Source organism: Hemitrygon akajei, chromosome 5, assembly GCF_048418815.1.
Source record: "Hemitrygon akajei chromosome 5, sHemAka1.3, whole genome shotgun sequence".
NCBI lineage: Eukaryota > Metazoa > Chordata > Chondrichthyes > Myliobatiformes > Dasyatidae > Hemitrygon > Hemitrygon akajei.
In genome coordinates this window covers 192,026,487-192,054,290 of record NC_133128.1, presented here as the reverse complement: position 1 = coordinate 192,054,290, position 27,804 = coordinate 192,026,487, and the positions used below count along the sequence as shown (strand labels likewise).

The following is a 27,804-nucleotide window of genomic DNA, read 5'->3' as shown; positions in this document are numbered from 1 at the left end:
ACCCAAGGGTGACCTGCAGGCTAGCAGAAGGAAGGAGCACCTTACACCTCCTTTGGTAGAGATGTAGCTCCACCCCACCACCCAACCATTGAAATACTTGGCCCCTGTTGGCTGATAGATAGAATATAAGAATAGGAATTTATATTAGAAATTAGAAACAGTACAGTTTATGAAGGCAAAGAGGCAGGAAATATATCCCTTAGCATGGAGATTACTAACTAGGAAAGTTAGATTGAACATAATGGTGGAAGGTTAAAAGGGAAATTAAGCAGAAATATTTTCATTTAAGGAGAGGTGTGGGCCTGAAACTCATTGAAGGAAAGGGTGGTGTTGGCAGAAATCTTTAACTTACTGTATTTATAAAATATGACCTGAAATACAACATAAACGCCGGTGTCGTGGCATGTGGAATTTAGTCTGATTTTCATTGCATGGAAAATGGTACCATATTCATTGTCATAAAGTTCTGTAATTTTCTGATTCTAAAATTAAACCATTTTAAGATTTCACGCTTTACATTTTATTTCCCATTTATGTTTACCATTTCCTCTGAATTACTTGTTGGTCTCCACATTATTTTCTGCCAATCAAGAAATCATGTAAAGGGGGGAAGCTGCCTTCATTCCTTCTCCAGAACACAATTGTTAGAGGCAATATATTGATCTGTTCTTGCCTCTAGCCACTGATAAAGTGTTGTAATAGAACATTTAATGGTTCAGACACCTTGTTTGCATTTTTCTCTCTGGATTATAATGCAATAAATATGTCACGGTATGATGTATGTAAAAATGGAAATATCCATTAATTCTGTATGTTAACTTTCAATATATACAGTATTAATAGAACTTGGGAAAGGGGAAGCAGATTATTCTTTATTGTACATGAAGTCAGGAAAGGTGACTTCTATCAAAGTCATCTAATACAAATAATTATTGGTGATTATAACTGAAATATATTTGACTGGTTAACCCATCATCGGCTTTAACTGACTTGTGGCATTTTGAGATTGCCTGCCTTTTTACAAAGAAAAGCAAATATGTATCCATAGCAACCACTCTAACCATAGCAAAAGCATTTAAAAAAAAGGTGTGTGCATATAGCTGTCTGAATTTCTCCTCTATCATAACAGATACCTTCTAAAATTGCTGAGGTTTTATTTCCTCTGCAAAAGTAAATCCCGCTCTTTCCAGAGAGATCTTATTTAGATCAGTTTTGGAAATTAGCCTCATGGTACTGATTTATTTATTGAAATTATTTATATAATGGTAGGCAAAATGGGGCTTTACTGAGAGATATTGTAGAATTGTAAATGCCTGTGCTGGCTCTCTGAAAAATCTGGAAAGTTAGGCCTATTCTCTGGGCCTTAAGTGTTCTTTATGATGTTATTTATTGACTTTGTTCCAAAATGCTGCACTTCCCATTGTTCTTTATTTATTTTTTCATGTTTACCAATTTCTCTGCCCAACAAGAAATTCTTCTATAGACCAATCTCCTCTCTTATCAGGTTCCTTCCTCTCCATCCCTTTATCTTCCCTACCCACCCAACTTCATCTATCACCTTCCAGCTATCCTTCTTCCCCACCCCTTACCTTTTTATTCTGGAATCTTTCCCCTTACTTCTCAGTCCCAAAGAAGGGCCTCAGCATAAAACATTGACTGTTTATTCATTTCCATAGATGCTGGCTGACATGCTGAGTTCCTCTAGCATTTTGTGTGTGTTGCTTAAGAAATTCTTCTACCCGTTTTGCTCATCATATTGATAATGATCCTAAATTTATGATCTATAACCTGTGGTTAAGAAATTACTAATCAGTTAGCACACCTCTATTATATATTGGTGTTCTGCTTCATTAGAGAGTATTGAGAGCTGGCACAACAGTCAAGTTGTTATTTTTGAACTGGATTGTGATGAGAAGCTGATCTCCTTTACCTGGAAGAGATTACAGGGAGATCTGATGGAAGTATACAGAATTGTACTACGCACAGATAGGGTAGATAGGGTAGAAATGGCAAATACATATACGGGGAGCATGAGGGAAAACTTCTTCGCTCTGAGGTTTATGTGAGTGTGGAATGAGTTGCCAGCACAAATGGTGAATGCAAACTTTAATTTCCACATTTATGCGACATCTGTATCGGGACATGGATGGTAGGGGTATGGAGGGCTATGGTCCCGGTGCAGGTTAATGGGAACAGCAGTTTCATTGGCTCGGCGTGGACTGGAATGGCCAAAGGGCCTATTTTTGTGTTGTAATTTTCTCTGACTCTGTACATCCAATACCACAGGCCACAGCTTCACTGCTTTACAGTGGGCGGGGAGGTGGGGGGGGGCTGTTAAATGAGATTTAGGAAGCAAGTCTTTTTACACATTGAATGGTACCTGGCTGGAGCTCACTGCAAGCTGAAGGGGTGAAGTGGTGGAAAGGGATGTGACCAGGAAATAGAAGGATAAAGATTTTGTGCAGACAGCTGGGATTAGTTAGAAGAGGTTTAGGACTTTGATAGAGGTATACAAAATTATGAGAGGTATAGATAGGGTAAATGCAAGCAGGCTTTTTCCACTGATTTTGGGTGGGACTACAACTAGAGGTTATGGGTTAAGGGTGAAATGTGTAAAATTCATGGGGAACATGAGGGGAAAGTTCTTCATTCAGAGGATCTTGAGAGTGTGGTACAAGCTGCCAGTGCATGTGGCGCATGCAAACGCAATTTCAAAGTTTAAGAGTAGTTTGGATAGGTACATGGATGGTAGGGGTACCGAGGGCTATGGTCCTGGTGCAGGTCGATGGGAGTAGGCAGCTTAAATGGTTCAGCACAGACTAGATGGGCTGAAGAGCCTGGTTCCCTGCTTCCATGACTCTATTAAGTAACTTCTGCAAAAAAGGCCTATAAACACAGATGTATCAGAGGTATTTGCAACAGAAACATGTTTGTCCATAATTTTGACATTCTAGAAACCAAAGTAGGAATAAAGAACTCAACCGTCAATGCATAGGATGAAAAAAATGCACATTGTCTTTAACCATTACTCCAGAGAAAACTATCCCTCATTTATTCATTAAAGTTGTTGACTTTATTTTCTTATAAACTTAACTTTTGTGTGAACTAGACGAAGGGAAAAAACACCATACCCAACATTGTCAATTGCATTATATAACCATGGCAAAGAAATGAACAGCATTTTTCCACAGTTTTATTAAGGATTATTAGTTGATGCATAGCCATTGTTATAGTCTTAATATTCCTTTCAGTGTAAAGTGCCCATTGCCCAGCAAGTCTTCTAATGTCAGTTATGACAGCCAGCAAACACCACCAGAGAGACACACTGCTGATAGTATTATAGGCTTTATTCAGCACACACAAGCTGACAGCATTTGGAGTCACCCTGGAGAGAGGCTCACTGACCCAACATTACATCACATTTTTATATGCTAAAGATCAAAGGTAACAGCAAGACAATTTCTATAGTTACAATGCATTCATAATGCTTCCTTTGAATAACATCTAATTTTCAAACACCTCCTTGTTCACACCGACACTCCAGACACCCAAATGAATGTTAATCACTGCTGTCTCTGAATATACAGACTGGCTAAACAACATAGCCCATGCAAACAATTTAGCCCAGGAAGACATTGTTCTGAGTTGCATTTTAAATTCAATTTACAATCCACATTCTGAACTGAATACTGAACATATTTGCTATTTTCCATAACTCCAGAATATGCCCTAAAAATATCCATCCTGGATGTTTTCCCAATGAAAAAATGATATGATTTATCTGCCGCGTGATCCCTTCATGGTACAGGTGGCTTTCCACCTATTTTCGGCCGATCATGAAATGACTCCTCTACAGATTCTGTCCTGTTTACTGTTACAGACAGTGGTTACATACTGTACTCTTTCTGACACACTTCTTTAACAAGGAATGAGGTGGGTTTAAGCCTGAGACACCACAGCCTCAGCCAGCTATTGGAGAAAATATTTCTTGCCAGCCGAAGTGGAAGAATCTAAATGAGTTATGGGACAATGGAGGATCATGTGTGATGAAATTAATCCAAAAAGTATAGCTACTTTAATTGCATGTTTTTCATGAATTTTAATCTCAATTTAAATAATATTGTTACTCAAATTTAATTGTATTTTTACTTAGCCTGATTTTTGTCCAACCAATGCAATTCTTCAGAATCAGAATCAGGTTTATTATCACCGGCATGTGACGTGAAATTTGTTAATTTAGCAGCAGCAGTTCAATGCAATACATAATCCAGCAGAAAGACAAAAAATAGAATAAAACAGTAATGAATAAACAAGTAAATCAAATACATCTATTGAATAGATTATTAAAAATGTGCAAAAACAGAAATACTCTATATTAAAAAAAGTGAGGTAGAATCCAAAGCTTCAAAGTCCATTCAGGAATCCGATGGCAGAGGGGAAGATCATAGATTTCAAATACAGTAGTTTAGTTAATTTCACTCAACCCTTCTTACAAAAGCAAAACTAAACTTACCGTTCTTCTTATTAAAGGGAAGTGAGAGAACTCAATCCCCCAGAGGTGGCAAATTCAGTGTTACAGCACGCAGCATGGGGCATAGCAGGACAACAGCTGGTAAGAGTCACTTTACATTAATAATGAATAATTTGCTAATTAATAAAATCATATAGTATTTCTTTCAGTATATTAACTGTTGTAGTATTGGGTTGTTAAAATAATAAAGGAAATCTGAAGGTGCAAATTCTTCTTCAACTATATGATACACATGAATTCAGAACAGAGTAAATGGTATGTGGTTTCCACAAAAGTACAATATAAAAGCCCACCTTCTGGAGGAAGGTGCTTGTGTTTGGCCACGCGCTCTCTCTCTCCCTCTCCCTCTGCTGCCGGAGGATGGTGCCTGAATCTTGAGTCTTGGGTTTTGGTTGTGGTTTAATCGACATGGTTTATGGTTGGACCCTGCAGTTCATATCATGATGTGTTTTGGGTTTCTGGTTACTCATTTTTTTTTACTTCTATTTTGTGCGATTTTGGTCAGAGCAGGAAGGCTCTACAGCCTAGTTAGTCAACAAACAATATAGTGCTAAACTGAACTGACCTGAACTGAACAAACCTGAAAATTCTTAGACTATTTTGATAACTCTCTGATGAATTATAATTTGTTTCTTTCACTCTTTTTTTGCCGTTTGCGCAATTTGTTCTGTTTTTTGCACATTGGGTGTTGAATGTCTTTTTTGAAATGTTTCCATGATGTTTCTTTGTTTCCTGGATGTCTAGGGGAAGATGAATCTCACAGTTGTAAACTGCATATGTACTTTGATGATAAATGATGATAACTTTGAACTTTTGACTTATAAAATGATTTACAGCAGTGTTGATACAATTATTAATTAAAATTATTTGGTCTTTGTAAACTAATTGCTGTTTGAATTCATAACAGACAATAGAAAACTGCACAATAAAGAAATATTATTGAGATTGTCATGCCTTCGATATGATACAGATCAAGATTACATCATATTAACAATTTGACAACCTCAAGCATTTGTCATGTGCTTTGAGCTCCTTATTTTAATCCTGATCTGCTGTGTATTATATGATTAATACTAATTTTTAAAAAATCTGCGGTGGTATGGATTGGTAATATTTAAAGAATACTTTTTGATGGAAATGTCACATTGTGAAAAGAAATTTTGGAAATTTTACCCTATGAAATCTTTAAATAGTTGCTTTCATGAGACTCATCTCATGTTCTCGATATTAATTAATTAATTTATTGATTTATTTTCTTTGTATTGGCACAGTTTGTTGTCTTTTGCACACTGGTTGCCCACCCAGTTGGTGTGGTCTTTTATTGGTTCAATTATGCTTATTGGATTTATTGAGAGTGAACACAAGAAAATCAATCTCAAAGTTGTATATAGTGACATACAGTCGACCCTCCCTATCCGCGAGGGATTGGTTCCGGCACCCCTTGCAGATACCAAAATTCGCAGGTGCTCAAGTTGCTTATTTAACCTGTCTCAGTGCGGTGGACATTAGGACCCGGCACCAGCGCTCTGAATACGCAGTGTTTCTGTTCACGAAAATAATCATGATCACGATTGAAAATAAAGTGGAAATAATAAAGCGGTCGTAAAGAGGTGAAACACCATCGGTCATTGGAAAAGCGTTTGGCTACGTTGGTCAACGATCGGAACAATTTTAAAGGATAAAGTGAGAAAGGCCCTGCCCCAATTAAAGCTACATGCAATGCAGTGGTTTAATTATTGGGTTTTGGGGTTTTGAGTTTTTGATCCTCTACATGAACCCACCACGGATGGAGAGCGCACTCGAAAGCAGTCTGTCACTGGCTCGCACTCGGGAACGGTTCCTGAGCCCGGCGCTGAAACATATGTTCTTAAGTATTTTATCTGCATAGATAGGTAAAATATATACTATACACTAAGACAAATGTTTGACTAACTGACGCTAAATAATACCGGATGTACCTGTTCCAACTTACTTAGTAAGAGCCCTTCCGATTTTTTTCAATCCCGATCCACGATAACCCACGCACATCCTCCCATATACTTTAAGTCATCTCTAGATTACCTATAATACCTAATACAATGTAAATGCTATGTAAAGTAGTTGTTATACTGTATTGTTTATGAAATAATGACAAGAAAAAAAAAGTCTGTACATGCTCGAACAACCAGTGCTGGAAGAGCACTTCCGGGTTTTCGCGACTTGTGGTTGGTTGAATTCGCGGATATGGAGGGCCGGCTGTATATATATATGTTCATAATAAATTTACATTGAAATTTTTGACCTACTTAAGTATCAGGCAGAATTGGAAATGTTAGGTATGGGCTGAATTGAGGCAATGGAACCCAGCCCCGAGAGCACACTGAAGGGACAGGACCTGGGTCAAGAGCCAGGAATGACCCAAGGTTTACTCAGAGAGTGATAGCTGTGTGGAATGAGCTTCCTGTAGAAGTAGTAGAGGCCAGTCCAGTTGTGTCATTTAAGGTAAAATTGGATAGGTATATGGACAGGAAAGGAGTGGAGGGTTATGGGCTGAATGCGGGTAGGTGGGACTAGGTGAGGTTAAGAGTTCGGCACGGACTAGGAGGGCCGGAATGGCCTGTTTCCGTGCTGTGATTGTTATATGGTTATATGGTTTGGCCAATTTAAGCACTGGGACAGACTGAAAAGGTCAGAGTACTGGGGCTGGAACAGACAGACAGGGTGCTGTTCAGCTCACTGCTCTCCCAGGTTTACTTGTCTCTGTGCTGTACTAAGGCTGTGATCTGCAACTAATGGTCTCCTGATCTGGCTGTATTTGATGATTGGATTTGTGGATATTTTGTGAGAATTTATGAAGTTCAGTTCTGAATGCATATTTATTTGCTTAATTCTATTGTTTACATAATTTTTTTCTGCACAACGGATGTTTGACAGGATTTTTAAAAAGTTTTCATTAGGGTTTCTTTGTTTCCTGGCTGCCTGCAAGGAGACGAATCTCACGGTTGTAGAAAGTATACATACTTTGATAATAAACGTACTTCGAAATCATCCTCAGACAGTGATTGTTCTTTGAAATGGCAATCCACCTGGAATGTCTGTGTTCAGCTGTCTGTCCATCTGTACTAGCTTCTGCCAACTTAATTCTATTTCACAAAATAAATGTAGATAACATTTATTTGATACACTGAGGAGCAGAGTGAATAGGTTATATTAGATTAATCTATTTAAACATTCAGTCAGTGCATCTTTCACATAGAGTAAGAGTAAAAATCAACTATTTTTTAAGAGTTACATCTGAAGTTTTGCCGATGCATCTAGGTGAGCACACAGGGAGACAGCATACTCGACCACTGCCATTCTCCCTTCCGCAACGTTTACAAAGCACTCCTTCAACCTCCATTTGGAAAATCAGATCACTCCTCCATCTTGCTGCTGCCAAGATAAAGGCAGAAGCTGAAGCAAGAGGCGGCCACAGTTAACACAGTCCACCGGTCTGACCAATCAACCTCCATGCTACAGGACTGATATGACGACATCGACTTACCATGATGAGGATGTCTCTGCGTTCGTGGAAGTGGTCACAGGAAGTGCATAGAGGATGTGCCCCCAGAAATCAGTTAGGGTCTATCCCAGAAACCCTAGATGAACAGTTCGACATGAGCAGCACTACACCTACATCAGCATGCTGTTCATCGACTGTAGCTCAGCATTTAATACCATCTTTCCCACAATCCTGATTGAGAAGTTGCAGAACCTGGGCTTCTGTACTTTCCGCTGCAATTGAATCCTCAACTTCCAAACCGGAAGACCACAATCTGTGCGGATTGGTGATAACATATCCTCCTCACTAACGATCAACACTGGTGCACTGCAGGGGTGTGTGCTTAGCCCCCTGCTCTACTGTCTACATACATGTGACTGTGTGGCTGGGCATAGCTCAAATACCATCTATAAATTTGCTGACAATACAACCATTGTTGGTAGAATCTCAGGTGGTGACCAGAGGGCGTACAGGAGTGAGATATGCCAGCTAGTGGAATGGTGCCGCAGCAACAACCTGGCACTCAACATCAGTAAGACGAAAGAGCTGATTGCAGACTTCAGGAAGCTAAGACAAAGAAACACATACCAATCCTCATAGAGGGGTCAGAAGTGGAGAGAGTGAGCAGCTTCAAGTTCCTCGGTGTCAAGATCTCTGAGGATCTAACCTGGTTCCAACATATTGATGTAGTTATAAAGAAGGCAAGACAGCGGCTATACTTTATTAGGGGTTTGAAGAGATTTGGCATGTCAACAAATGCACTCAAAAAAACTTCTATAGTTGTACTGTGGAAAGCATTCTGACATGCTGCATCACTGTCTGGTATGGAGGGGCTACTGCACAGGAAGCTGCAGAAGGTTGTAAATCTAGTCAGCTCCATCTTGGGCACTAGCCTGCAAAGTACTCAGGACATCTTTAGGGAGCGGTGTCTCAGAAAGGCAGCGTCCATCATTAAAGACCTCCACCACCCAGGGCATGCCCTTGTCTCACTGTTAGCATCAGGTAGGAGATACAGAAGCCTGAAGACACACACTCAGTGATTCAGGAACAGCCTCTTTCCCTCTGCCATCCGATTCTTAAATGGACATTGAATCTTTGGACACTAACTCACTTTTTTAATACACAGAATTTCTGTTTTTGCACATTTTTAAAAATCTATTCAATATACGTAATTGATTTACTTGTTTATTTATTTTTATTATTTTTATTTTATTTATCATTATTTTTTTCTCTCTGCTAGATTCTGAACTGCTGCTGCTAAGTTAACAAATTTCAGGTCACGGTCCACTGATAATAAACCTGATTCTAAACCTAATTCTAAACTTAAACTTACCTCGCAACACAGAGCTTACGTTGCCGGTGACCATTAGGAGCTCAAGAAGTGCAGCTACGATCTGTGTAAAGTCATCAAGGCAGCGAAACAACAATACAGGGAAAAGATCCACACCCAACTCTCCACCAATAACTGATGCAGCTTATGGCAAGGTCTGCACACCATCACAGACTTCAAAGCTCAGCACAGTTTCCAACATCACTGCCTCTCTCCCAGATGAGCTAAGTCTTTTTTACGATAAGTTCAATGTTGCCAAAACTGAGCTCCTGAGGAGAGCCGCTGTTGCGACCTGCAGCTTGGTCATTGCTGAGGCTGAGGTATGCAGGTGTTTCCAACGAGTGGACAGTCGCAAGGGTTCGGGACCAGACGGCATCCCAGGGCGAGTACTCAGAATGTGCGCAGCACAACTGGCAGGTGTGTTTGCAAATATTTATAATCTCCCCCTCTCCCAGTGTAGAGTGCCCTCCTGCTTCAAAATATCCACCATTGTCCCTGTACCTGAAACACCAAAGGTAACATGTCTGAAATACTGGCATCCTGTCGCACTCACCTCAATAATAAGTAAATGCTTTGAGAGGCTGGTCAAGGATTACATTTGCAGCATGCTACCACCCACACTGGACCCTCTACAATTCACCTACCGACACAACCGATTGACAGATGACGCAATAGCCACAGCTCTACACACCGTCCTTGCACATCTGCAGAAGAAGGATGTTTATGTGAGAATGCTGTTCTTGGGCTATAGTTCAGCATTTAACATCATAATTCCCTCCAGGCTTGACAAGAAGCTCAGATCAGAGACCTTGGCCTTCACCCTGTCTTATGCAGCTGGATCCTGGACTTCCTATCAGATCACTGGTGGGTGGTAAGAGTGGGCTCCCTCACCTCTGCCCCTCTGACCCTCAACACAGGTGCCCCTCAGGGCTGTGTACTAAGCCCCCTACTTTACTCTCTGTATACCCATGACTGTGTCACCACCCACAGCTCCAATCTGCTGATTAAATTTGCTGATGACACTGCACTGATTATCCGATTCTCAAATAATAATGAGGCAGCCTACAGGGAAGAAGTCATCTCTCTGACACAATGGTGTCAAGAAAACAACCTCTCCCTCAATGTCGCAAAAACAAAGGAGCTGATTGTGGATTATTGGAGGAATGGAGATGGGCTAACTCCTGTTGACATCAATGGATCTGAGGTTGAGAGGGTAAACAGCTTCAAGTTCCTCGGCATCCACATCACCAAGGACCTCGTGGTCTGTACACACCAGCTGTGTGGTGAAAAAGGCACAACAGTGCCCCTTTCACCTCAGACGGTTGAAGAAGTTTGGTATGGGTCCCCATATCCTAAGAACTTTCTACAGGGGCACAATTGAGAGCATCCTGACTGTCTGCATCACTGCCTGGTATGGGAACTGTACCTCCCCCAATTGCAGGACTCTACAGAGAGTGGTACAGACAGCCCAGTGCATCTGTAGATGTGAACTTCCCACTATTCAGGACATTTACAAAGACAGGTGCGTAAAAAAGGCCCAAAGGATCATTGGGGACCAGAGTCACCCACCACAATCTGTTCCGGCTGGTACCACTCGGGAAACGGTACCGCAGCATAAAAGCCAGGGCCAACAGGCTCCGGGACAGCTTCTTCCACCAGGCCATCAGACTGACTGATTCATGCTGATACAATTGTATTTCTATGTTATACTGACTGTCCTGTTATACATACAATTTACTATAAATTGCACATTGTACATTTGGATGGAGACGTTACGTAAAGATTTTTACTCCTCATGTATATAAAGGATGTGAGAAATAAAGTCAATTCAGTTCATCATATAAGTCTGCACATGATTGTTGACGTGGAGGTAGTTGACTGAAAGGCCTATTTCTGAATCAGCCCAAGACAATAATTTTGACTTTCTTGTAAAAGTAGACCAAAGTGACTTTTACTTGCTTTTAATAATTTTGTACTGTCCTCCATGCAGACTTAATCATCAGCAGTCACTAGTATACGAGTCAATGAAATGCAAATATTTGAAACATTGGCCTAACAAAGTATAAATATCAATGGGGTTGTATAACCCCATAAACTGAAAACAGGACCTCCGGGGTAGTAACCTCTGAATTGCTATCTGTGCCATTGCCAGTGAGGGTAACAATAGGATGATTTGGCAGATAAATGTGTGGCTGAGGAACTGATTCAGGGGAGAGGGTTTCAGATTTATGGATGATTGGGATCTCTTCAGTGTGAGGTATGATCTGTACAAAGGGGAAGGCTTACACCTAAACCCGAGCGAGTCCATTATCCTTACGAGCAGGTTGGCTAGAGTTGTTCAGAAGTGTTTAAACTAAATTGGCAGGGGGGTGGAACCAGACTGATAATGCTGAGGTTGAGGGAGTTGGTTTACAAACAGAGTCTATATATAGTGAGACCACTAGCAAGGAGAGGCTGATTGTAGGGCAAAATTGCAGTCAACAGAAGAGTTACAATGTAAACGACAGACAAAAGGCACACCAAACGCTGGAGGAACTCAGCAAGTCAGGTAGCATCTATAGACGGGCACAGACAGTTGATGTTTCAGGCCGAGATACTTCACAAGTCAAATTGGTAGTGGTAGCCTTAAGATGAATTCACAGTGAATGGCTTCTTTGGAACCAATCAGTGTGCAGGCAATTTTAGAAATGCTAGTATGTAATGAAGCAGGACTAATTAATGATCTTATGGTAAAGAACCCCTGGTGGAAAGTGAACATTGCAAATTCAGTTTGAGCGTGAGGTACCTGTGACTGAAATTAGTAACTGAAACATCCAGTTAATTGAGGTGGGACTGAGTTGGCTGACGTGGAACAGAGAAAATACAGGGAAAGACAGTAGGTCAACATCTGAAGATATTTAAGCATTCGTTTCATAATTCTTGGTGTAGGTCTGTTCCAATGAGAAAGAAGCTCTGAATGATAAGGACACAGCAACCATGACTAACTAAGAAAGTTAAAATAGTATCAACCTGAAGCAAAGGAACATAATATAATGAAGGATAATGAAAGACAAAAGACCATAAGGCATAGGAGCAGAATTAGGCCATTCAGCCCATCAAGTTGGCTCTGCCATTTCATCATGCCTTCTCCCCATAAATAACTTTCCACACCCTAACAATCAGGAACCTAGCAGCTTCTTCAAATATACCCAATGATTTGGCTTCCACAGCCATCTGTGGCAATGAATTCCACAGATTCACAACTCTTTGGCTAAAGAAATTCTTCCTCGTGTCTGTTCTAAATGGATGTTCCTCTGTTCTGAGGCTGTGCCCTCTGATTCTATAGGAAACATCCTCTCCACATCCAATCTATCAAGGCCCTTCAATATTCAATAGGTTTCAATGAGATCCCCTGTAATTCTTCTAAACTCAAGTGAGTACCGGCCAATCAAACATTCCTTATACGTTAGTATGTTCATACCTGGAATAATTCTCTCTGATCCCTCTCCAATGTCAGCACATCCTTTCTCAGATACAGGGCCCCATCCAACTGAGGTCTGACCACTGCCTTATAAAACCTCAGTATTACATCCTTGCTTTATATTCTTGTCCTCTCAAAATTAAAGCTCACATTGCGTTTGCCTTCCTCACCACACACTCGGCCTCTAAGTTAACTTTCCTGCATGAGGACTCCCAAGTCCTATGGCTCCTCTGATTTTAGAATTTTCTCCCCTTTTAGGAAATAGTTTACACCTTTATTCCTTCCACTGAAGTGCATGACCATGCATTTTCTTACATTATATTCTATCTGTCATTTCTTTACCCTTCTTTGTCTTCTGGGGTGCCATCAAGAATGAGACTTGTGCAAGTGGCTCTGAAGGAGAGCAGCAGATATTCCAATTTCAGCCTGCTGCAGCTGAGAGTCAAAACTATATCTCAGGTCTGTACAGTCTGTCACAGCCATTGAAAAAGTAATCGGTACTTAAAATCGACGGAACTAGAACAGAGTCTGTTTGCTGGCATGGTTCCCCTTTAAGATAGCAGAAGGGACAATGCCACTCTGATTTAAAATTTCATATAATGAACCATGGCACTCAGCTACCAATACTAACTATCTTGCTGGCAAATGTACAGTCTCTGGTAAATAAACTCGAGGATCTCAGAGCCAGACTGTGGTGCCAGAGGGACACTAAAAGCTGTTGCTTCATGGAATCTGGTTAACTCTGTCCATTCCAGGCACAGTAATGCAGATTGATGGGTTCACAGTACACCTCCAAGATAAGACTGCTGAGTCTTTCAAAGGCCGAGGAAGTGGAGTACACTTCATGATCAATTCCTTGTGGTGTAAAAAGGTGGCGGTTCTTTTCCAGTCGTGTTCAACCAATGTGGAGCATCTTACAGTCAAGTGTTGTCCATTGTATCTGCCACAGGAGATTTCACCAATCATCTTGGTAACATATATACATCCCACCTCAGGCCCGTGTCAAACAGGCTCCAGAAGAACTGAGCGATGTAATCAACATCACAACCTGCCACCTTCCCCATCATTCTGGGGGATCTTAACCAGGCCAGCTTGAAAAAGTTTCTCAATAATTATTACCAACAAATCACTTGTAGTATCAGAAGAACCAACGTATTGTTACACCAGCACAAAGAGTGCTTACCATGCTATCCACGCTCACACTCAGAGCATTTGATCACCCGGCTGTACTTCCTGTGGTGAACTACATATACCTGTCTGGACACGCCCCTCTGCTGACTGCTCCTATGGCTCCTCCCACTGACCCCTGTATAAAGGCGATTGGAGGCACTGCTCCCCCCTCAGTCTCCAGGATGTCGTGTGGGGATCTCTTGCTGCTGACTGCTCTCTTCCAGCGAATAAAAGCCTATATCTCGCCTCATGTCTCCGAGAGTTATTGATGGTGCATCACTTCCGCTCCCTGAGTATAGGCAGAGACTGAAGACTGCAGCACCAGTAGTGAGGACCCAAGAAGGTTTGGACAAGGAAGGCACAGGAGCGCTTACAGGACTTATTTGAATCAGTGGACTGGACTATATTCAAGGATTTGTCTTTGCATCTGAATGAGTACACCACAATGGTCACTGATTTCATTAAAACCTATGTGGATGAATGTATGAAATTTTATTGTTCATACCCATATCAAAGGCAATGGATGAACCAAGAGATTTGTAGTCTGCTGAGGGCTAGATACGTGGCATTCAAGTGTCTGGTGACCCAGGTTGGTAGAAGTAAACTAGGTATGATTTACAGAGGGCTATCTCAAGAGCAAAGGGGCAATTCTGAATGAGGTTGGAGGCAGAATCAGATGCACATCAACTCTGGCAGGGTTTGCAGGCATTACTTTCTACAAAGCAAAACCTAACATCATTAATAGCAGTGATGCTTCACTACCAGACGAGCTCAAATCCTTTTATCCCAACTTTGAAATGGATCCCTGTAGCATCCAAATACTCTGTGTTCTCTGTCTCAGGGGTTAGTGTCAGGCTGCCTTTCAAGAGGATTAACCCTTGCACGATGACAGGCCTACCTGGAGTATCTGGTAACCTGAAAACCTGTTCCAACCAACTGGAGTGTGTGTTGAAAGACATTTTCAGTCTCTTAATTCAGAACATTCGGAAGTTCCCATCTGTTTCAAAAGGGCAACAGTTATACCAGAGCCCATGAAGAGCAGGGTGAGCTGCCTTAATGACTATCGTCCAGTAGCACTCACATCTATGGTGCTAAAATACTTTGAGGGGATGGTTATGGCTACAATTAACTCCCGTCCCAGCAAGGACCTGAGCCCACTGCTAATTGTCTATTGCCACAATAGTTCTACAGAGGATGCATCTCCTTGGCTCTTTGTGCGGCCTTGGACCACCTGGATAATGCAAATGCCCATGCAAGAATGCCACCTATTAATTGATGTTTATTAATTACAGCTCAGCTTCAACAAATTCCACGACATATGTCGGTGATATTAAACTTGATTCTGATTCTGATTCTTCCAGTCTGTCTAAGAGCCTCTGCAGACTCACCGTTCCCTCAACTCTACCTGCTACTTCACCTAACTTCATATCATCAGCAAACCTGGCCACAGAGCCATCAATTCCTTTGTCCAAGCCATTGATATATAATATGAAAAGAAGCGGTCCCAAAACTGAAACACGACTAGTCACCACCAGCCACCCAGAAAAGGCTCCGTTTATTCCCACTCTTTGTTCCTGCCAGTCAGCCAATCTCCTATCCTGCTAGCATCTTTCTGTAATAGCACAGGATCCCCTCTTGCTTACCAATAGCCTTCTGAAAATCCAAGTACACAACATCCACTGATTCTCCTTTGTCTATCCTACAGGTTATTTCCTCAAAGGATTCCAACTGATTTGTCAGGCAAGATATCCCCTATGCTGACTTTGAACTGTTTTATCATGTGCCTCCAAGTACCCTGAGATCTCATCCTTAATAATGGTCTCCAACATCTTCCCAACCTCAGGCTAGCAGGTTATAATTTCCATTCTTATGCCTCCCTCCCTTCTTAAAGTGTGGAGTGATACTCGCAAATTTCACATTTGCTGGTGATGTTAAACCTGATTCTGAGTCTGAGCATTTCAGAATTTATTGATTCTTGAAAGATTACTACTAATGCCTGCACAATCTCATCAGCTACCCCTTTCAGTATCCTGGAGTGTAGTCCATCCCCCCCACCACACAACGATCAGGTCATGTGAAGCCATGGGAACAGATGGTGGGTGGCCATATAAGCAGCCAGAGCGTATCACAAGTCCTGGTTATGTGACCACAGAAGCCAGGCAAACAGTCTCTGAAGTGTATTGATAATGGCTGGTGTCACCCATCTTGTAAAGACACTGCCCAGAAGGCTATGGCAAAAAACTTCTGTGGAAAATTTGCCAAGAACAAACATCTCATGGAAAGATCACGATCGCCATGTCATACGACAGCAGCACATAATGATGGTCATCCACTGTATGCGGGGCTCCCAGTGTGGATTGTACATTGGTGAGACACAACGTAGTTTGGGAGACCGCTTCACTGTGCACCTACGCTCCATCTCCCAAAATAAGCGGGATCTTCCTGTGGCCACTCATTTTAATTCTACATCCCATTCCCATTCTGACGTGTCAGTCCGTGACCTCCTCTACTACCATGATGGAGGAGCAACACCCTATATTTCATCTGGGTAGCCTCCAACCTGATGGCATGAACATCAATTCCTGGAACTTCTGGTAGTTGCACACCCCACCTCTTTCACCATTCCCTATTTCCATTTCCTCTCTCACCTTATCTCCTTACCTGCCCATCACCTCCCTCTGGTGCTCCTCCCCCTTCCCTTTCTTCCATGGCCTTCTGTCCTTTCCTTCCAGAATCCCCCTTCTCCAGTCCTGTATCCTTCACCAATCAACTTCCCAGCTCTTTAGTTCACTCCTCCACCTCTCCCAGTTTCACCTATCACCTGCTACCTTGAACTTCTTCCTCCCCTCCCCCCATCTTCTTACACTAATTTCTCATCTTTTATCTGCAGTCCTGATGAAGAGTCTCGGCCCAAAACATCAACTGTTTACTTTTTTCTGTAGATGCTGCCTGACCTGCTGAGCTCCCCCAGCATTTTGTGTGTGTTACACGATGATGATGATGATGATGATGATGATGATGTATTTAAAAGGGGAACAGCCTAAAGGGGCCGATTTTTCTTGTACTTTTTTCTGATGCGCACTCATTGCATTGAAGCAAAATAGTGAATTTCATCTACTCATAGAAGCCATTGTGTTAAACTTAATTCTTTATTTTGTAGCAGCTGCTAATATAAATGCTCATTATTTTAATTCTGTCCTTTTTAAGTTAATCTGTGATTTATCTTTTTTTTATTAATTTTATCAGCATATGCTGTTCATATCAAAAGCTTTAGCAGTCATTTATTTTAAATAAAAGTTAAGATCATTAATTGAGTTCCTGAGAGAATAAGACAATAAGCAAGGCAGCACAATTACAGACCCTGATGTTTCCATAGAAACAATAGACAATAGACAGTAGACAGTAGGTGCAGGAGTAGGCCATTCAGCCCTTCTAGCCAGCACCGCCATTCACTGTGATCATGGCTGATCATACACAATCAGTACCCCGTTCCTGCCCTCTCCCCATATCCCTTGACCCCGCTATCTATAAGAGCTCTATCTAACTCTCTCTTGAATGCATCCAGAGACTTGGCCTCCACTGCCTTCTGGGGCAGAGCATTCCACATGTCCACCACTCTCTGGGTGAAAATGTCTTTCCGCATCTCTGTTCTAAATGGCCTACCCCTTATTCTTAAACTGTGGCCTCTAGTTCTGGACTCACCCATCAGCGGGAACATGCTTCCTGCCTCCAGTGTGTCCAATCCCTTAATAGTCTTACATGTTTCAATCAGATCCCCTCTCATCCTTCTAAATTCCAGTGTATACAAGCCCAGTTGCTCCAATCTTTCAACATATGACAGTCCCGCCATTCCGGGAATTAGCCTTGTGAACCTACGCTGCACTCCCTCAATAGCAAGAATGTCCTTCCTCAAATTTGGGGACCAAAACTGCACACAATACTCCAGGTGGGGTCTCACCAGGGCCCTGTACAGCTGCAGAAGGACCTCTTTACTCCTATACTCAATTCCTCTTGTTATAAAAGCCAGCATGCCATTAGCTTTCTTCACTGCCTGCTGTACCTGCATGCTTGCTTTCAGATTTCAGATTTTCAGATTTCAAACTATTTCAGATTTCGATGACTGACATATAGATCAGATTGTGTGCAAGCAATCGTTATTGTCTTGAAATCAATAAACTGCAAGATTTTACTTTCTCTCAACATAATACAGTTGTGACTATTACTGAACACTAGCAGAAACTTTTTTTAAAAACATACATCTCACACGTAGAATGGCCAGGCAACATTCAGAAGCTAGACCGTGGAAAGTGAATCAACAATGATTTCATGGTATGAAGCACAATAGTACACATATCAAGTAAACCATCAGTTTTTAACTCCTTACAACTATAAAGGAATGCTGGATGGTTACTGATCAATAATAATGGGGGCACAGCATATCGATGCAGTAACGAAGAAGGCACAACAGTAGATCTATTTCATCAGGAGTTTGAGGAGATAAGGTACATCGCCAATAACACTCAAAAATTTCTACAGAAATACTGTGGAGAACATTCTAACTGGTTGCATCACCATCTGATATGGGGGTGGGGGAGGGTCTACGGCGCAGGATCAGAAAAAGCTGCAGAAAGTTGTAAACTCAGTCAGTTCCATCGTGGGCACAGGTCTCCCTGGCATCCAGGACATCTTCAAGGAGCAACACCTAAAAGGCGGCACCCATCATTATGGACCCCATCAACCAGGTCAAGCCCTTTTCTCATTAGGGAGGAGGTACAGGAGCCTGAAGGCACACACTCAATGATTCAAAAACAGTTTCTTCCCCTCTGCCATCTGATTTCTGAATGAACATTGAACCCATGAACACTACCTCACTACTTACTCAATTTAACTATATAAAATACATACACACCAGTGATATTAAATATGATTCTGATTAGTATCGCTCCCCCAGCACATCACTGTCTTGTCTAGTCGCACTATCAATCTGACTTGCTATAAAATATTTTACACACTTCAACATTCACAAGATGCCAGTTGTGGATCACAGGTACTGTATACTGCAACAACCAACACCATTTTGCCTCCACACACTCTGATCTTCCCTGTGATTGAATCTATCCCATATTGCATTAACCAGCATCTATTTCCTCCTAGAGACAACACAGAAGATGCACAGTCTAAATCAGAGGTCCCTAACCTTTTTTATTACATGGACCCCTACCAATAACTGAGGGACCCCAAGTTCCGAACCCCTGGTCTGAATGTTTTCTCATCCCATCCCCAGCACCTCCAGTTGCTGGTCACAGACTTGATCACAGTCACTCATCTATCTAAACCTCTGTGTTTTCAGCTTCCAATGTGGGCAAATGAGATACCGATCTTAGCACCACTTTGAAGTTTCTATTGGGTTATTAAAAATTTTCTGTACTTCTGTGGCGTTAGCTACATTTCAGTTAATTAATGTCTTCCAGAGTAATTGTACAACCGTTTTAAAGTATCCAGTGGTCAATAATGTGGTGAGTATTTAAGTTCCTCCTGGCACACCTTCCCATCTGCCAGCATGAAGCACTCAAGCTCATCATTATGTGCAGTGTCATATGACGCAGGCAATTATTGTCTTTCCATGACCATGATTGTTTGCAGGATATTTTTCTACAGAAGTGATTTGCCATTGCCTTCTTCTGGGCAGTGTCTTTACAAGACGGGTGACCCCAGCCATTATCAATACTCTTCAGAGATTGCCTGGCGTCGGTGGTCACATAACCAGGACTTGTGATATGCACCAGCTGCTCATAAGACCATCCATCACCTGTCCCATGGGTTAAGTGACTCTGATTGGGAGGCTAAGCAGGAGCTACACCTTGCCCAAGGGTAACCTAAAGGCTAGTGGAGGGAGGAACACTTTACACCTCCTTTGGTAGAGATGTATGTCCAACCTGCACCCACATAAACCACCACGTTGAATAATTCCTGCAACATCTGCATTCAATTTGCATTCTGCCAAAGGCCTTATCTTGTCTATCTGTGATCGTAGATCAAACACCACTCAAAGTCTGGACATACAGACAGCTATACACGCAAAATGCTGGAGGAACTCAGCAGGCCAGGCAGCATCTATGGAAAAAAGTATACAGTCGATGTTTTGGTCTTCAGCAAGACTGGAGAAAAAAAAGCTGAGGAGTAGATTTAAAAGATGGGGGGAGGGGAGAGAGAAACACAAGGTGATAGGTGAAACTGGGAGGGGGAGGGATGAAGTAAAGTGCTGGGAAGTTGATAGGTAAAAGAGATACAGGGCTGGAGAAGGGGGAGTCTGATAGAAGATGACAAAAGGCCATTGAAGAAAGAAAAGGGGGGAAGAGCACCAGAAGGAGGTGATGGGAAGGCAAGGAGGTAAGATGACACAGGGAAAAGGGGATGGGGAGTAGTAAAGTGGAGAGGAGGGCATTACTGGAAGTTTAAGAAATTGATGTTCGTGCCATCCGGTTGAAGACTACCCAAACAGAATATAAGGTGTTGTTCCGCCAACTTAAGTGTGGCCTTATCACGACAGTGGAGGAGGCCATAGATGACATATTGGAATGGGAAGGGGAAGTGGAATTAAAATGGGTGGCCACTGGGAGATCCCACTTCTGCTGGCCAATGGAGCTTAGACGCTCAGAGAAGCAGTTTCCCAATCTACGTCGGGTGTCTCCGATATACGGAAGCCTATCAACTTGTTTTTCACTCTCCGCTTCCCCACCTTTTAAAACTAATCCTCATTTATTTTTCTCCAGTCTTGCTGAAGCGTCTCGGCCCGAAACGTCGAGTATACTTTTTTCCATAATGCTGCCTGAGCTGCTGAGTTCCTCCAGCATTTTGTGTGTGTTTCCAGCATCTGCAGATTTTCTCGTGTTTGTGTACCAACAACTCGTCTTTATTCCATCAATGAAAGCATGGAAGGAAGAACGTCTAACAAGAACAGTTCTCAGTCCATGTCAGATGGGTTTAGAAATCAGTCTATTCTGACAAAGACCATGGCCAAGGATGGACAGATGGAAACGTGAGCACTTAACCCACCCCAGCAACACAAGACAGCAAGCCAGAGCAACACACACACATTGCTGGAGGAGCTCAGCAGATCAGTCAGTATCTACAGAATATTGTTTAAGCATTTTGGCTTTTAAGTCTTCTGGAAACAAACCTTGTTTGACTAATCCTAAAAAACCTGATTACTCTCTAACAATTATACTGTTTTATCCACGGGTGACTTCACACATGTGATATTTTTTCAGATACCTTTTCATACAAAGCTTCTAGGGACAGAGATGCCACAATTAATGCTGTGAGACGTGACCGTCTGAGTACCCAAATCTTCTAACTATTGATAGCTATTTGATGTGCTACATGATAATCTAAATCTGGTCTGCAAATTTCCTTGAACTAAATAATTTAGCCAGTTTTGTCTGGATTGATGTGGGCCAATGATCATAACCCCATTGTTTTACAATGTACCTCCTGAGCAGTCAGCCCCATGCCGTGGCCCAGCAGCCTGTGCTCTAAAGACAGGACTGTTTGTTTGCAATGCTGTCCTTTTAACTCATGGGTTCCCAACTTTTTTTTATGCCATGGGCATATACCATTAACTGAGTGGTCCATGGACCCTAGTTTGGGAACCCTTGTTTTAACTTCAGGCTGATTACTGTTTGCCATTTACATTAAAAATGGAAGACCAGCTCCCAGTTGTGACAAGAAGCTGAACAAGGAATACTGTTTAAAAGTTTACTTACTCAAAAACAACTCTTTCATCTTTGGAAGCTCACAGCTGCTATGCTAGAAATGTAAACTTGACAAAAAAATGACCCGCTGGGCCTGGACAATGAACATCCATCACATCTGATGGTAGTAATGAGAGAGGACGTGTTCTGGATGGTGAGGGTCCTTTAAGGTGGATGTTGCCTTTGTGAGGCATCACCTTTTGAAGATGTCCTCAGTGCTGGGGAGGCTAGTGTCCGTGATGGAGCTGGCTAAGTTTACAGCTTTTTCTGATCCTATGCGGTGGTGCCACTATTCCAGACAGTGAGACAAGTCAGAATATTCTCCAGGGTACATCTGCAGAAATTTGCTGGAGTCTTACCAAATCTCCTCCAACTCTTAGTGAAGCATAATTTTTATTCCATTCAGTTAAGTAGCACTGCATTTCAATAGTTTTAACGAAGTTACTGATCCTAGAAAAGTCTTACTGTTTTTTAGGACTGTTCCAAAACCCAGAATAGCTCTTATTTCAGTTGACTGCAGACTTCACATTACATTAGTTAACTGGGTGCTTCATCCTTTGATTTTTTGCTAGCTAATCCTTAAATTTAAGTATAGGGAATGATATTTACCTGAAACTCCACAAAAAGCCAACCACAGCTCATTCAAAAATATGGTGTCCCCGTGGGATGTGGGGTGGAGTTTTTTTCTCTACCAAAGGAGGTACAAGGTGCTCCTTCCCTCCGCTAACCTGCAGGTCACCATTCAGCAAGGTGTAGCACCTGCTTAGTTCCCCCCCCCCCCATCCCGCCCAATTGGAGTCACGTGAAGACATGGTAACAGGAGGTTGATGGTCATATGACCTGCTGGTGCATATCACAAGTCCTGGTTATGCAACACTGGTGCCAAGCAGACAATCTCTCAAGAGCACAGATAATGGCTGGGGTCACCCAACTTGTAAAGGCACTGCCCAGAAGAATGAAATGGGAAACGACTTCATGGCACATAATGACGATAATGATGATGATTCCAGTCAGACAAGTGTATCCCTTTGGTCAATAATCCATCCTTGCCGACTTCCACCTGATATGCGTCACTCAAAGCAATGATAATGTAATTTCTCCCTCTATGGAATTACAAAGAAAGAGTGAACATTCCTCATCTGTCACAGAGACTGACTGGTGATTCAATATAAGTTCAGAAAAAAATCTGATTCTTTTTTTAACCCATTTCTTACTTTGTTGGATCAGAGGGAAGCTGTGGAACGTGCTCATACCTGAATTGCTCTGGAGAAGCTTCATGCTGCAGACTGGTTCATACAAAGTCTATCTCTAGTCATGAGCACAGCTGCACTGAAAAACCTATCTGTATCTGGGGCAGCATCACAGGCGTATAGCACCGAAACAAGTCGAGTCAAGTCACTTTTATTGTCATTTCGACCTTAACTGCTGGTACAGTACACAGTGAAAATGAGACAATGTTTTTCAGGACCATGGTGTTACATGACACGGTACAAAAACTACACTGAACTACGTAAAAACCAACACAGAAAAAAAACCACATTAGACTACAGACCTATCCAGGACTGCATAAAGTGCACAAAACAGTGCAGGCATTACAATAAATAATAAACAAGACAGTAGGGGAGTAAGGTGTCAGTCCAGGCTCTGGGTATTGAGGAGTCTGATAGCTTGGGGGAAGAAACTGTTACATACTGGTCGTGAGAGCCCGAATGCTTTGGTGCCTTTTCCCAGACGGCAGGAGGGAGAAGAGATTGTACGAGGGGTGCGTGGGGTCCTTCATAATGCTGTTTCCTTTGCAGATGCAGCGTGTAGTGTAAATGTCCATGATGGCAGGAAGAGAGACCCTGATGATTTTCTCAGCTGATCTCACTATCCTCTGCAGGGTCTTGCGATCCGAGATGGTGCAATTTCCGAACCAGGCAGTGATGCAGCTGCTCAGGATGCTCTCAATACAACCTCTGTAGAATGTGATGAGGATGGGGGGGGGGGGGGGGGAGATGGACTTTCCTCAGCCTTCGCAGAAAGTAGAGATGCTGCTGGGCTTTCTTTGCTATGGAGCTGGTGTTGAGGGACCAGGTGAGATTCTCCGCCAGGTGAACACCAAGAAATTTGGTGCTCTTAACGATCTCTACCGAAGAGGCGTCAATGTTCATCATATGTCTGACATAATCTTTGCAAGAAAGAACACAATTAGAACATAAAAAGTGTCAATTTTAATGCAAAGTAATCAACATGTTGCTAAAGTCTAGTGAATAGAGTTTGGTTAGTTGTGTTGTTTGATTGCTTCTCTATGCCAGTTAATTTATTTTACTAAGAAAAAGATTCATCTTAGTAAAATGTACTAGGTGTTTTTTTTAATTTAATTTGTCCTGACGTTTATCCTGCTTGTTGGGAAACATTATTAGCTTTATCCCCAGTTTGGTTTCAACTACAACATTGAATACAGTGATTCTATTTCCAAAGTTCAAAGTAAATTTATTATCAAAGTACATATAACACTATACACAATCCTGAGATTCATTTTCTTGTGATCATACTTAATAAAACTATAGAATAATAACCATAACAGAATCAATGAAAGACCGCACCAACAGAGCATTTGACCAGTGTGAAGAAGAGACCAAACTGTGCAAATAGAAAAATAAGAAATTATAATAAATAAATAAACAAACAAACAAACAAGCAAGCAATAATATCACGAATATGAGGTGAAGATTTCTCGATTGTGAGTCCATAGGATGAGGATAATTTCAATGACTGAACAAGTGAAGTTGAGTGGTTATCCCCTTTGGTTCAAGAGCCTGATAGATGAGGGTTAATTTCTGTTCCTGAAGCTGGTGGTGTGAGTACTGAGGGTCCTGTACCTTCTTCCTGTTGGTAGCAGTGAGAAGAGAACGTGACCTGGTGGTGGGGGGCTTTTATGATGCATGCTGTTTCCTTTGATAATGCTCCATGTGGATGTGCTCAGAGGTGGGCAGGGCTTTACCCATGATGGACTGGGCCATATCCAGTACTTTTTGTAGGATTTTCTGTTCAAAGACTTGGTGTTTCCATACCAGGCTGTAATATAGCCAGTCAATATACTCTTCACTACACACCTATAGAAGTTTGTCAGAATTTTAGGTTTCATGCCAAATCTCTGCAAACTCCTAAAGAAGTAAAAGCTCTGCTGTGCTTTCAAACTCTAAATTGTTTATGCATACAGTGAAAAACAAAAGCATCAGTTCAGATGACAAGTAGGATTCACTTTATTTTGTCATTTTGAGAAATTTCATTTATACATTGGGTTAATAGGTAACTACAAAACATTGAGCAAATGGAAAACAGAGCAGAATGTTAGAATTCTGAAACGCAAACAATAAGAACAGACTGGAAGCTCAGTAGGCTGACAGCATCAATGGAGGGAGAAACAGAGTTTATATTTGGATCAGTACGCTTTCATCAGAACTAAAATTGTAAGGGATAGTAATGTGACAAAGAACCAAAAGATGGATCGAGAGAAGAGTTAAATAGGAACAGCAGAGTCATTATCTGAAGTTATTCATTGGATTCTTGAGCCTTCTGGACAGAAAATATTTTGGAGCACGTCTTGTTGGAAAACTTGATAAAGTACATTATGTAGTTTGTACAAAGTTCAAAAGTTAAAAGTTCAAAGTGATTTTATTACCAAAGTACATATATGTTACCATATACAGCCCTGAGAATCATTTTCTTGTGGGCATACTCAATGAATCCAATAATGATAATAGAATCATTGAAAGACTGCACCAACAAGATGGACAACCAGTATGCAAAATACAACCAGTTATGCAAATGCAAACAGAAAGGAAAAGATAAATAATAATAGTAATAAAGTTCAAATGTTTAAAGTTCAAAGTAACATTTATTATCAGAGTACATACCTGTCACCATATACAACCCTGAGATTCTTTTTTCCGCATGCATACTTAGCAAATCTATAGAACAGTAACTGTAAACTGTAAACATCAGGAACGGTTAACTGTAAATAAACTATGCAAATGCAAATATAAATAAATAGCAATAAATAACAAGCATGAAACAACAATATAACAGATTCCTTAAATGAGGACTAGACCCTGAGGCGAGCGGTCCTGGGTTCGAATCCGGATCCTTGCACGAGTTCCATCTATGCTGGACTGAGCATCGAGCTAACAACTCGGCCTCGTAAAAAACAAACGAATCCTAAAGAAGCACAGAGAGGGACAACAAAAACAGCCAATACTGTGATGGGAACAAGAACTGGTGGGGGCCAGTCAGCCCGTCAGTTCCTTCATGCTAAATAATAATATTCAGTAAATAAGCAATGAATATTGAGAACAGGAGATGTAGACCCTTGAAAGTGAGTTTATAGGCTGTGGGAACAGTTCAGTCCTGGGGCAAGTGAAGTTATCCACACTGGTTCAGGAGCCTGATGATTGAGGGGTAATAACTGTTCCTAAACCTGTTGCTGTGAATCCTGAGGCTCCTATACCTTCTTCCTGATGCTAACAGTGAGAAAAGGCCATGACCTAGGGTTCCCTGATGATGCACGCTGCTTTCCTGCCACAGCGCTCCATGTAGATGTGCTCAGTGGTGAGGAGCGCTTTACCCATGATGGACTGGGCCGTATTTTTTGTATTTTTTGTAAGATTTTCCATTCAAGTGCTTCTGAAGGGAAATTTGGTAGTCATGAATATAAAATAAAGCTTTTGGTTGAGTTGTAATAATATCTACATACCAGAGTTTGGAAATCGAGGAGGTGCATTGGTACAAATTTAGAAAGCAGGAGTTAGTCATAAAATCATAAAATTCAACTGGTTTGATAAAGCAACAGGACCAGATGTATTTTTCTAAACATACTCACAAAATTAAGTTTTGAACTGAATTGAATTGACTTTATTTCTTACATCCTTCAGATATGTGAGTAAAAATCTTTACATTACGTCTTCATCTGAATGTGCAATGTACAGATTATAGTAAATTGTAATAAATAGTATGTAGAGTAATGTATGGCAACAACAGCATTTACAGAAATGAGAAACATCCTGATGAACAAGAAAATAGCAATTGACATCCGCCTTAGAACTCTCAGCTGCTACACTCTTCCAATGTTGGTGTACGGCTGCGAGTCATGGACCATCACAAATGCACTGGAAAGAAGAATCAATGCAGCAGAGATGTGGTTCCTCAGAAGAATGCTATGCATATCATATACGGACAGGATACCCAACGGAGAAGTTCTGCAGAGAACAAAAACAAAACGTACATTACTTAAAAAAATCAGAAAACAGCAATGAAAATTCTTTGGAACACATCATGGGAAGAGAGACATTGGAACATTTAGTTACAACTGGAAAGCTGGAAGGAAAATGAAGCAGAGACAGACAGAGAATGAGAATGATAGATGGATTAACATCACTGTTAGAAACAGGGGAGGCAACAACTACAATTCGGAGGGTCAGGGACCGTGATGGATGGAGAGACATGTTCGCCCACGCCGAAGAACAAGGCACCTGCACTGAGAATAAGATATACAATGCAACAGTCATTATAGCTTAGAAATACAATTGTACCAGGGTGAATTAATCAGTCTGATGGCCTGGTGGAAGAAGCTGTCCCGGAGCCTGTTGTCCTGGTCATCAAATGATGTACAGAATTTCAAATAGTGTTATGAATGAATATAATGCAAAGAATTTGTTAAAATGATATTGGGAGTTAATTCATCAAAAAAAAGAGAACCGACAAAGCAGACAACGTGATTAAGCTACATGAAACCGGTGAAGAAATTGTTTGTCTACCTTTGGAGTATGTGGCAGGAAATGTAAAATATATTTAAAGCAACTGAAATTTTAAAAAATATTATTGATGTCACAACTTGGTAAGAGTAGAGATAAGGGTACGTTCTCCCCATGACCCCATGGGTTTCCTCCGGGTGCTCTGGTTTCCTCCCACAATCCAAAGGCATACCGATTGGTACATTCATTGGTCATTGTAAATTATCCTGTGATTAAGCTAGGATTAAATCGGGGATCACTGGGC

General features: G+C 41.4%; 1 protein-coding gene across 2 annotated transcripts in view; it reads left to right on the top strand.

Annotated features, from left to right (window-relative positions):
- The window catches only part of LOC140728601 (inactive dipeptidyl peptidase 10-like), a 1,645,453-nt gene that overhangs the window by 1,427,833 nt on the left and 189,816 nt on the right, over positions 1 to 27,804 (top strand). For both annotated transcript variants that reach the window (XM_073047583.1, XM_073047584.1), the window contains exon 7: positions 4,531 to 4,612. In XM_073047583.1, the coding sequence (XP_072903684.1) occupies positions 4,531 to 4,612 (82 nt within the window). The remainder of the gene's footprint in view (positions 1 to 4,530; positions 4,613 to 27,804) is intronic.